We start from the raw sequence: 12,257 nt of genomic DNA, 5'->3' as shown, positions 1-12,257 counted from the left end.
TTAATCAAGGATAATCACTCTGACTCCAGGTGAGATTGAAGATGATGGTGCTGTAATGATGATAAAGCCAATTTTATTCAGTGGTTCGTATGTGTCAGGCACTGTGCTAGTACCTTTCTGTATTATGTCATATATTCTTAACAATCCCCCTATAAAGGAGACATTTTCTCTCCCCATTCTACAGACAAGGAAACAGAAGCATGATTAAGTAACTTGTAGAAGCTAGGTATCTGCCAAAGGCAGGGCAGGGTGAGCTGATGAGCCTGGTTCCCTGTTTGACCCCTGAGGCACTGCTTTTAACCCCTGCCTCTGGGACCTGTGCAGTCTCCACTGATGCTGCTCAAACCTCAGCTCCATTCAGTGGCATCTGTGCAGTAAATATCACAGAGCACCTGCTATGCACCAGGTGCTGTGCTAGGAGCTGGGGTGGGGCGGGAGGATGGGGTACGAGTACAACAACTGGAAGCTGACCAGCGGGAAAGGAGGTTATGAAAGAGGCCCCTCCTCCCCTCCAGCCAGGGTGGCCCGGGTATAGGAGCCATGTATGTTTGTCCCATGAACTGTCCACATGTCCGTCCCCATGAACACTAATCTCTGGCTTTTCTCTTCTGCAGCCCCTCGGTCCCACTACCTGGCTGACAGTGGTACGTTCTGCCTGCCCTACCTTCAGCCCATGGTGTCCTGTGAGGGCCAAAACTGAGTTAGCTGCAGGTCTCCCATAGTATGATGAGCATATAGTGTGGATGTCCCGGCACAGTTCTCATCTCAAATAGTCCACCCCATTGTGTGTGTCAGCTGGTAGGCCTCAGGTTTGGGCTCTAGAACCAGAGTTGACTTGCCCAGTAGCTCCCAGCAGGGAAGAAAGAGGATGTGCCTCTTCCACCCATGTGAGAGCTTGCCTGTCTGGATTTCAAGCTCAACTCCCATTCCAGAGCCTTCATCCCTAGTCACCCTGTGGCCAGGAGAGGAGTCCTTCATAAGAGGTTAGATATGTGCAAGACAAGGCCAGAAGACTGTGAATGGGTGCTTTGGGTGGGCCCAGAATTCTGCCAAGGGAAGGCACCCCTAAGATCATCAGCTGTAAGTCTGGAGAGCAGTGGAAGGATCTGGTGGCCTCTGGGTACGGCCCCTTCATCCCAGATTTGGGGAATAATATTGGCCATTTGCAGCCAGATGAGCTTAGGGAGAGGGGACCTCGGCTTGGGGCCCCTAGTAACGGTTTTGCTCCTCCTTTTCAGATCCCCTCATCTCCAAGTCTGCCTCCCTGCCTGCCTACAGAAGAAACGGGCTGCACAGGGTAAGAGAGGCTAGGCGCGGACACTGCCCCTACAATGCTGGCAATTCGAGCAGTAGCTCGCGGCTGTGGTCATACGGTGATTACTGAGGGGTGCATCCCGGACACAGGCCTTGGGGCCAGCGGTGGGTTAACTAAAGGACCCCAAGGCAATGATGACTCTCCACCCTGTGAGCCCTCTGCGTGAAGGAGCCCCCATGGGAGGGGCTGGCGAGTGCTTGGCCCTGGGCTGAGCACTTTGCCAGCGCTAACTCCTTCACCCGGCGAGGTACTTACTACGGAGGCAGGGAGAGGTGGGGTGGCTTGCTCAGTCTCGCACCAGTAAGTGAGGAGCCAGGACTCAAGCCCACAGCCCGCACCCGACTGCCTGACATGGCTTGGGGCCCTCTGAGCTCTTTGATGGTCTGCAACTTAAAACCTTCACGGAAACAGTGAGTTGATTTAGGGACCAAAAGGGAATAAAAAAAATATGTCTTATTAGCAAGAGGAGAGGCTGCGTGACTAGACAGGTAATGGGGAAAAGCAGGAACGCTGAGGTAGGAACACTGAAGCAGATACTGTTCTAGGTGCTGGGGGTCCTGCAGTGAATAAAGTTGCTGCGCCCAGACAACAGGCTGGGCAAACAGGCAGCCAGCAAATAAAGGTGTGATTTGCAGTCAGGTGGTTGCAAGTGCTGAGACGGAAGTCAAAGCATGGGGACAGGGAGAGAAGGCGGCCCAAGGGGCGTGGATTTAAGCCAGGCCAGAGGGCTCAGAGGGACCTCACTCCTTGATGACCAGCAGGAGACATGCAGGTAGAGGGAAGCACAGTGTGGGAGGCCCTGGGCTGGGGCGGGGGCGGGGAACGCATGGCTGGCATGGAGTGAGCGTGGAGATGAAGCCCAACAGGGGTGTCAGTGGGGCCCCACATGCGGGTAAGGACTTTGGAGGGTTTCCAGTAACTGTGCTGTGTGACCTGACTCGGATGTTTAACGGGATGTCTCCACCGCTGTGTGGAGGAGAGACTACAGAGGACAGACATGGAAGCCGTAGACCCGTTAGGCTATTGTAGGGTCAAGAGTACAAGAGAGGCGTGAACAGCACTGCAGAACGGCGGCTGGTGTTAATCAGCCTGCCCTGCTGAGAGACACGCAGGCCCCGTCCTCGGAGCGAATGTGGACATTCGTGCACACAGCAGTTATTTATTAGAAGTATTTTATATTTGCCAGGCAGCACTCCAGGTGCCTGGAACACATCAGTGACTGAGCAAGACAAAAACCCTGCCCCTTAGAGTGTCTGTTTTTGCAGGGAAAAATGGAAAACGAGTAGTAAATAGTAAGCAAGTCAAATTATATAGGATGTAGAAAGTAGTAAGTGCTATGGGGAAAAGGAGGAAAATATTGAGCTGGATAAGGGAGACTGGGAATTTGAGGAGAGGGCAACTTGCACTTTTAAATAGGGTTACCAGGGCAGAGCTCATGAAAGAAAGCCCGAGATGGAATTTACCAATAATTGATTATTTACTGAGCACTTATTATGTACCGGGCCGGGCACTAGAGAGATGGTGATGCGTTAAATCGCCGAGGCTTCTGCGAGGGCCCCGCATCCTGCGTGCCCTGGTCCATTTTCTGGAGATCGGTGAGTACTTCCTGGAGGCAGAGGTGGGCCTGCCTCAGGATAGCCCTGGCTCTGTCTCCCCTGCAGACGCCCAGCGCAGACCTCTTCCACTACGACAGCATGAATGCCGTCAACTGGGGCATGCGAGGTGAGTGCAGGGCCCCCGGGACTCACAGGGACGTCTGGTGCCCTGCTTGTGGCTGCAGCATGACCTTCCACAAATGACTGCTACACACTCGGGCCCCACGCTGGGCTCCGTCCAGACCCAAAGCTCCCACTCCCTTTCATTTCCCAGTCCCTCCCTTTTCCACTCCTCACCCCTCATCCTCTCAAATCCCTGGCCTTGGGTGATCTCCAGGCCATCTGTCCCATCTGGGTTCCCAGAGCCATCCAGAGCACTGATGTCCCAGCACTGCTGAGCTAGAGTTGCCGGTCAGCTCTGGGTGCAGGGAAACACTCCGAGCCAAATGCACATTGTTCCCAGCAAACAGTCCCTGAGCTCTGGGCTGTCTGCCAGCGATGCTCTCCCGCCAGCCTCCCCCAGCTCCGACAAGCAGGCTCGGGCGGCAGGGCAGCTCACCTAAAGACTCGGAGGATCCCCCCAGGAGATGGAGGCTCCTGCCCATGTAGTTCCAACTCACTTCTTTCTCTTCTAAATATCTCAAAAGTCATTTCTCCCCTAAAACCATATCTCTGGATCAGCCCAACCCCGCTCTGCAGCCACCTATGGTACTCCCGCCAGCCTTGACTTTGGATGGATTCAGCAAGGACAGGGTCTCTAAGACAGAGGCCAGTATAGAGATACAAAGCAAAGACCAATGCGTTTGCATTCTGTGTGTGTCTCTTTTCTCTCTACAGAATATAAGGTAAAGGAGAGCCATAGACCGGGAGGCCTCTGAAACACTAGGAGCTGCTACATTGGGGACCAGCAGGAGAATAACAGCACTGTCTATGCAGGAACGGGGACATCGATAAATAGCCCCCAGGGGTCCTCTTAAGGCCAACATTTCCAGCTCCTTGGCCCACTTTCCCTGCGTCCTTCCCCACGAGTCTTGCCTCCTGAAAGCAGACAGATCCCCATGGGCCTCAGAGACTTCCTGGAAGCTTCCAAATCACGAGATATGATATATTTGCATTCAGGAGGCCTTGTGCCCACCTTCATATCAAATGTCGCCAAGCTTGTCCCTAGCAGATCAGGGGACTCTGGGGCCTGGCCTTTTGGGAAAAGGCAGCTTGAGGCTGCCAGGAACCCCAAGGCAGGCAAGCCCAGCCCTCCCTCCAGACTTTAGCCACCAGCCCTTTTTGGGTAGAGGAGGGAGCCCAGACACAAAATGTGGCGGAAGGGACAAGCCCACCGCCCTCACCCAACCTGCAAACCCCTACCCCCACCCTTTCTCCATAGATCTACCCTTATGAGCTGCTGCTGGTGACCACAAGAGGGCGAAACCGACTGCCCAAGGATGTGGACCGGACACGTTTGGAGGTAAGTCCAGAAAACTGAGCAGGAGCATATGGGTTCAAAGGGACTCCAGCAGTTGCCTGGTCTAACCCAGCTCAGGAGGGGCCAGTGACATGAATGCTTTAAGGTCACACAGCTTGCTGAAAAATCAGAGGCTCCAACCCAGTTTCCTTAGCCCAGGACTGTCCCATGATGCTCTGTGTTGCCTCCTCAATTCAGTTAGTGTCCATGCTACACAGGTACAGCACGTCCAACCTGAGGCTGACGCTTGTGCAGACCTCAGGTGGGATTTGTCCCTGCTCTCAGAGGCCTGGACTCTGGTTGATAAGAAGGAATTCAGCACTGGTTTTAGGCAGGGTAGTATGGAAAAGCAGTGCTTGTGACAGGGAGGACAGGGGGCAGCACTGTGCAGACAGCACAAGCAGGTCTCCAGTCAGACTCCCTAGGTTCCCTCCCTGCCCCTGCCATCCTTAGGTGGGCAGCTTGGCCAAGTGACAGCCTCCCTAAACCCTAGTTCTCTCCTCTATAAAGTGGGGTGACTGTCGCGCTTCCCTCAAGTTGCCAAGTGACATAATGAAACAATACACAAAAAGCCCTTGGCATTGAATCAACCCTGCCAGCGTGAGGGTGCTCTGACCCAGAGAAGACCACTAAGGCTGGGCCGGATGCCCGGCTTCCACCAAGAGGAAGGCTCTGGCTGGACTTTGAAGGTGGGCAGGTTTGGATGGATGGAGAGAGGGAGGAGAGCATCATGCTGTGGGAACAGCACAGATAAAGGCACAAAGGTGGCATTGGGCTTTTGAGCCGCCCAACACACTTGGCGTGGAGCTCCGGTCCCTGGTCACTTCTGACGTGGGAGCACACACTGACTTTCCACCCTGGGACCTCTCCCCGGAACGCCCTCCCCACCTCACCAGCCTCCTCACTCCTCAGGGCTGCATTCTAGCTGGTGATGCCTGTGTCCCAAACCTCCCCAAGCCTTCCCCAGAATGCGTCACTCACCTCTGCCTCCAGCCTCCCCCAGCCCCCCTCTGTCTAGCGTGCAGATCCATTTCCTCTGCTGCCAAAGATCGTATGTCATCTACCACATGGCCTGGACTGGGAGAGCTGTCAGGAAATGTTTGCAAAGTCCAATGCAGGCTTAGCTCTGACAGCAGGCTCAGCACTCCTTGGGCAGGACAAGCACCCCCTTGACCTGACAGCTGAGAGACTCACCCACCTAGAGAGAGGGTTGGGGCTGTAGTGGGGTTGTGAGCTGCTCAGGAAGCTCTGTGAGTCCTCCCAGCTCCAGCGTCTGGGGTAACGGCAAGGAAGCTGGTGACTGGGCCCATGTCCCGAATGAACTAGGGCCTCCTTTCACAGCCTGGCCTGGCAGTGAGAGTCTTCCAGTGCTGAAGGGGACAGCTCCCGTGGCAGCTCAGGGGGCACCCGCTTTAAGGGATAGAAATGTTCACCCTGGATGATCAACTGTTCTCCTACACCCTCCAAGACACACGGAAGTAGCTCAGACCAGGGAAGCACACAACTTCCCTAAGCATCAGAATCTCCCAGGGAGATTTTTTAAAATACCAACACAGGGCCCCACCCTAGACCAATTAAACTGCAGCCTGGGGAAGGAGCTCGGGCGTCAGCGTTTTTCAGAGGCTGACAGCCATGTCTAACATGTTGCCTGAGCTGAGACCTCTGTGGGAGAGAGAGTTCCCTACCGCCCTGCACCAGTGTCAGCGGACGGCGCTGAGTCAATTAGCTAATATAATTGCTACCCACAGGTCACCACAGTGATCCCAGCAAGGTTTCAGGCAGAATATATGCCATCTATTTCTCTCTGAAAACATAACTTTAAATTTTACTTTGAAAAATTTCAGAACTCCGGAAAACTTGCAAGAATAGTCAAATGAACATCCATCTTCGTTTTACTATTCATTTAGGTGAACATACGCTTCACCTAAATGCATCAATTGTTAACATTTTGCCACATTCTAAATGCCATATATTTCTAAATCTCAAAGCTTTTGATAATATATCAACTTTCTAGACTGCTCAGAAGGGAGAGAGAACAGGCAGAAGATGGGGGCAGGGGAATCTGCAGTGGAATTTAGAACAATGTTTCATTTTGTGGCCTATTCTCATGTAAGAAAGAGATGAAAGGGCATTTCAGTGGGTGAATAAATATGAACAGCAGTGCTTTTTCATTGACTAGCCTCAGAAACAGCCATCTAGATCATTTGTAAAAATATTAATAAGAGGAAATACACCCTAAAATCTTGGCTACACCTCCTTTTTCTTCCAAAGGACAAAGGAGTTGTGTTAATTCACACACACTCCTGAACACAGAACGAATACATGGAGCAGGGATGCAGAAAGGGGAGGCCAGCCAGGACACATCCAGGCACTTGGGTGACACCTAAGTCCCACCTGAATCTTGAGCAGGGGGCAGCTTCTGCAGCCAGAGCAGCTCCAGAGGTCCCTCTGATGAAACCTCAGTCACACATTTATCCATTCAACAAATATTCGTCACACACCTTCCGTAGGTCAGACACCACGCCAGGCACAGTGCATCCGCAGGAAACATACCATGACCCCTCCTGCCTCCCGGCCTGCACCTCACATCCTCAGGCTGTTTCCTCTCTGTCCCCTCCCACTTCCTTTCAGCGCCACCTGTCCCAGGAAGAGTTCTATCAAGTCTTCGGCATGACCATCTCTGAGTTTGACCGGCTGGCCCTTTGGAAGAGGAATGAACTGAAGAAGCAGGCCCGGCTGTTCTAGACAGAGGCTCTATAAATATATATGCATTTATATAAAGATATATGTAAAATCTCTATACTGAAGCTCGGTATAATCCTCTTGTGTAACGGGACATGCTGCCTGTCATGAGACTTGCTTTTCTGGACTGTCAGGCAAGCCCACGTCATCAAGATATTTTTATGCTCCTTACTTTCTCTTTTCTAAATGCAATGGGGTTTGGGAAGGGATTTGAGGGGACACCTATCCTTTTACTGGAGATCCTTTTTATACTGAAACATCTGTCCTAACTTGAGTCCCCCAAGGTCCAACCCTCTTTCCTAAAGGAGGTGCCTGAAGAAGTCTCTTCTCTCTGTTCTTTGGCTCTATTCCCCAGTCTCCAGGGTGGATGCTGACCTTGTGGTTTTCACATCTTACTGACCCCAGAGGGGCCCTCCCATGGGAGGATCCATGGCCACCTCCCCGAGTCCCGGAGCACCTTTCAGAGCCCTTGTAGAATTTTCTCACCACCCACAGTTAGGAGGTCGGTGCTCTCTGGGGGAGATGCAGTCAGCAGTGTGGGCCTCAGATCGACTCCTTACAGCGGTAGACAGCAGTGGGCAGGGCCTCAGCTCTCCAGTCCTCCTCCTCCTGTCCCTGATCCTAGCCTCTCCCTGGTCCAAATCCGAGACTCTGTAGGAAGAGAAAAGGCACTTCCTCTTTTTCCACCCCTTACACCTGGCCCCTCTGCCCGACCCCAGCATGGAGAGCCGGAGGGAAGGAGTGGGAGCCGGGAGCAGGAGGCGGAGCAGGGCACCTGTTAGAACTGGAGCAGCAGGACCTCTTCGGACCCTCCTCCCTCCCTCACTACTCCCAGCACTGCCTGACCCTTCCCCCTCTGGAGGAGAGGCCCACGCTGCAGCTGTATTCTTCAGCCTTACTACGATCTATGTGCCTGACAACTCAACACACCACAGGGCTAACGTTCCCACCGTAGCTCTCACTGAACAACGAGACAGACAACCTCTAACACCCCTCTCAAGGTAATGTAGGCTACGTTCCAAAGAGAGGGTCCTGGTCTGTGCCTGCTGGTCCCGAGGCTGGCAGGGCAACCCAAGCAGTCCCCGACACCCACTGCAAAGTTGGCCAAGTTCCAGTGCAGAAGCTTTCCGAGGAATGGCTGCTTATGAGATTCCAAAATGAAGCATTGGCCAACACCAGTCACGATCATCCTGGATTTCCCAGTGGCTGCTTTTCCTGCTTCCTTGCCTTCTGGAACAAGGATGAATGTCTGGCCTTCTCCCCTCCCCTTTCCAGACCTTCTACCCTGAGTTGGTGATGTTCGGTGGGGCCTCCTCCTTCCTGGAGATGCCTTGAGTCAGACAATTTTGCGGTCTTGGAGGAAGGATGACTAAGTCGAAATGACAATTATGACTCTCAAGAGGCTGGTGATGTGACATGGCAAATGTAGAACTGACTTCAACAAACCCTCACTGTGCACCTGCTGATGCTGAGCACTTGCTGTATACTGAGCATTGAGTTGGGGAGGGAGGTGGGAACCCTGGGATGACCTACATGGGCCTGGGTCTGGGGGATATGCCTACTGACAATGGGCATCGTAAGGCATGCCCTCAAACACAGTGGATGTAAGGTGGAAAGTGATAGGAGAGGGCATGAGAAAATGGTTGTGGCATTACTGAAAAGGCATATGCAGTTGGTGCAGATGAAAGAGAGCTTTCTAGAAGAGATTGCATTTGAGCAAATGTCAGGAAGTATCCTTGTAAACTGGGAGGAGACTGTAACTTGGAAGGGTGAAAGGATGAGGGGCCGGAAGTGGGGTCCTATATGCTCTCATTTAAAATATCAACCCTCTCTGTTATTTCTCTTCATGGCCAACATCTTTCAACCCTCCTGACCCTTTAGAAATGTCCTCGGCCAGACGCAATCATCGAAACTGCCTCATTATCGCTGGTTGAGAACTTGGCACGAATAGAAGGGCTTTTGTTATTGTTGTTGGATATTTTTGTTTCCCATAAAGGCACATGATTTCAACCCAGACCTGTGTCCTTCTGTTGTTTGTAGTGGGAGTGGAAATGAGTGACATGGAAAGAGACTGAACCATGCAAATTTTTTTCAAAATAAATGAGTCTAGAGAGCAGCTCTCCTATGGACTTAGTTCCTCCTTCTATAAAATAAGAAAATTCAACGAGGTTAGCATCACCCAGATTGGTTGCTTCAGAACACGGGGTCCTGCAAGATGGTAGAGGATGTTCCAATGACAAATAAGATTCTATAATCAAAAAATAATAACAATAATAGTAATAGTTCCTCATTATTAAGTACTAACAATGAGCCAAGTTCTATGGCGAGGGATTTACATCTGCCATCTCTTTTAAGCCTCTGTAACAGCCCAAGAGGTAGCCATTGTTCTTATCTCCAGCTCACAGATGAGGAAACAGTTTTGAAGAGGTCATAAAGCAGGAACCAATTCCAGGCTGCCCAACTGGAGGGACCAGCTTATCCACTCTTATCAGTCAGGATGTTTTCCAAGTAAAGAACGTCTTCTTAAAAGTGGCTGAAACAATGAGAACACAGATTGTCCTGCACAACCAGAAGTCCAAGGTGCAGGGCTAGTTGATGAAGCAGCTCAGTGATTCCACCAGGAGTCCAGGTTTTCTCTTGCACCTCTTCACTGTGTCCTCCAGTGTGATCCTCATGTTTACAAAAGGCTGCTATAACTGCAGCCATCATGTTCTCACACAACAACATCAAAAAAAAAAAAAAAAAGCAAAAAGCAAAGACCTTTTACTTTCCCAGAACTCCTCAGTAGACTTCTCCGCAGCTCCCACTGGCCAGAACTGGGGCACAGACCTGTGACCTTGCTGCAGGGAAGGCTGGGAAACTGAGCAGTTGGCATTTTCAGCCTCTCCAGTAGGAGGCAGGCATCCTGCTGACAAGGAAGAGAGACAGGGCAGACAAGGAACAGCCGCTGGGTACGTGCATTGCAGTGTCTCAGCCACAGGCACTGTCCCTCCCCTTACAGACTCACAACGCATAGGCCAAAAGCCCTGCAATACCTTGTTTTAATCCAGTGATTCATAAACTACTCTGACAAAACTCTGTTTAAGAAATGTTAGACTAGCTGTATTTCATCTATCTAAGATAGACACTTTTTTCATATTTTGACATCTCTGAAGATGAAATGTGGCTCAGGGTGGCTCCTTTCCTGACCTCTTGTTCTATGGTTCTTATAAGTATCACCCCCACCTCTCAGTATCACAGCACCTCCAGACAGGTGGCTCCAGTGGGTGAAAAGATACTTGAGGACGTTCCTTCACTCCCTGCCTACACATGCACCCGACACATATTCACTTAGGGAGCATGGCTGCCAGGCAGGAGCCCTGAGGATCCCGCAATGTGTAAGGCAGGTGTGAGCTCTCGTGTAGCTCTGGTCTAGGGGAGAAAACAGACTGTAAATAAGTAAACAAAACAAGAGACAGTACACGAAGGTAACTGTTCAGACAGCGAACAGGGTGCTGGAGAGAGGAGCAGAAAGGACCTCACTTCATATATTTCCTGAAGGATGAAAAGGGAAAAGTGGGGGTGAGAGCACTCCAGGCGCTGAGAACAGCATATGCAGAGGCACCAGAGTGGGAAGAGCTTGATGTATCTGAGAAACTAACGGTGCCAGTGAGGACGGAGAGAGCAAGGGAAGCAAGTGAGGGGGGAGTGAGAGTAGAAGAGGCGGGAAGGCAAGCAGGGGCCAGAACGTGCAGGGGGTCCGGGAGGGCACCTCTTGCTCGTTCAGACTTTGAGTGGATTGCCGAGCTTGCACTGCGGCTGTTACCACCCTGGCCACAGGGAGGACCGCTCCGGGCCTTGCGACTGAGGTGCGCTCCCCAACACGCAGCGCGGGAGTCAGCGGGCAGCGTGGGAGAAATGCTGCATCTTGTGTCCCGTTCCCAACCCACTCAGTCCGCCTCTGTATTTTAATAAGATAATATTCGTTAGTATTTTAATGACTCACACACATAGTGAAGTTTGAGAAGTGCTGCTCTGAACCATCATCATTTTATGGACAAACACAACACCATTTTGTGTCAGACTTTCTCAAGTTCTAGAAAGATGCCCTTTCCCCATGCACATAGCCTTTTCAGACACTGGGGGGCAATCTTACATTAATAAAGCAAAACACAATGAGGGGGGCACAAAAATCACAGGAAGTTTGGGCATAATGTCAATACAATGGCCACCTTCTGCAGCCAAGGAAACAGGCCCACGGAGCATGTGAGCAGATCAGGACGGCAGCCCCCTCCACTGTGCCTGGAAACGCCTGTCCTCACCAGGCACCTGGCGCAGAAGCTCGAGGACCGGCTGTGGAAGGCGTCAGCAGCTGCAGCTAGCCACTGAACAGAGCCAAGCATGGAGCAGAAGGGCTTAAAATTTAAGAAGAACAATGCACTGCTAAAATCCATAGCAATTAACAGCGCAGAACTATGCCAGCTCTGCTAATGCTCCATGTGGAAGCAAGTTTTAAATGCTTCATTCCACATCAGGCTCTAAAAACCTTGACTGCAAAGTGATAAACACCTGCTTTTATACACACAGCTATGAGCTGCTGTCAAGCCATTTGGAGCCCTGGAGCGAGACTTTTTTTAAATAAATAAAATCCAGAAACCTTGAGGATAAGGGCCAGCCTCTCGTGACCCCCCAAGAGCCTACTTGCCTCATTGCTGGGCCCGGTCCAGTCAGTGTAGGAAGGGACACAGGCAGGAGAAACCAAAGACCTGCAGTCCCCTCATGGCTAGTCCTCGAGGCAAATTAGGGCCAAGTGTGCAGATAAATCAGGTCACAAAAGCCAAGTGACATCTATGCCCATGACCAAAAGCGTTTCCTTCTCAGGGGGAACTACCCCAGTGTTTCCCAAATTTCAGTCATTCAAATAGCACCCTCACAATTTTCATAAGATTATTTATTTAGTGCCACTTACAGAGTATTTTACTTCCAATCAACTCATACCTGATGTTTCTGTTTTAAGCAATATCATTGAAATTATGAGTTTATAAGGACTGGTTTTATGTTTTAAATACAAATTCAGACAAATTTGTCAAATCTTTAAATACCTTGGCCTGTGTAACATCTCAGTTTATCTCATGTCACCAATAGTCTGAATTCCACACTTCAGGAA

At 51.2% G+C, this 12,257-nt stretch overlaps 1 protein-coding gene across 4 annotated transcripts in view; it reads left to right on the top strand.

Annotated features, from left to right (window-relative positions):
* Positions 1 to 9,193, top strand: part of ABLIM3 (actin binding LIM protein family member 3) — a 100,291-nt gene extending 91,098 nt beyond the window's left edge. Inside the window, exons 18-23 of one of the 4 annotated variants that reach the window (XM_054568209.1) lie at positions 615 to 644; positions 1,239 to 1,297; positions 2,977 to 3,037; positions 3,748 to 3,755; positions 4,292 to 4,372; positions 7,001 to 9,193. In XM_054568209.1, coding sequence (XP_054424184.1) covers positions 615 to 644; positions 1,239 to 1,297; positions 2,977 to 3,037; positions 3,748 to 3,755; positions 4,292 to 4,372; positions 7,001 to 7,114 — 353 coding nt within the window. In that variant the 3' untranslated portion in view covers positions 7,115 to 9,193. Of the gene's footprint in view, positions 1 to 614; positions 645 to 1,238; positions 1,298 to 2,976; positions 3,504 to 3,747; positions 3,756 to 4,291; positions 4,373 to 7,000 lie in introns of those variants that run through there. The other 3 variants (XR_008528709.1, XM_054568206.1, XM_054568207.1) reach the window with 3 other exon arrangements.
* Positions 9,194 to 12,257: the final 3,064 nt, after the last annotated feature.

The sequence above is a fragment of the Pteronotus mesoamericanus genome, unplaced genomic scaffold, assembly GCF_021234165.1.
Source record: "Pteronotus mesoamericanus isolate MK-2021 breed Mesoamerican mustached bat unplaced genomic scaffold, CSHL_Meso_final contig_2, whole genome shotgun sequence".
Classification (NCBI taxonomy): Eukaryota; Metazoa; Chordata; class Mammalia; order Chiroptera; family Mormoopidae; genus Pteronotus; species Pteronotus mesoamericanus.
Note: the sequence above shows the minus strand (reverse complement) of the source record. Positions and strands in the feature narration are given on the sequence as shown.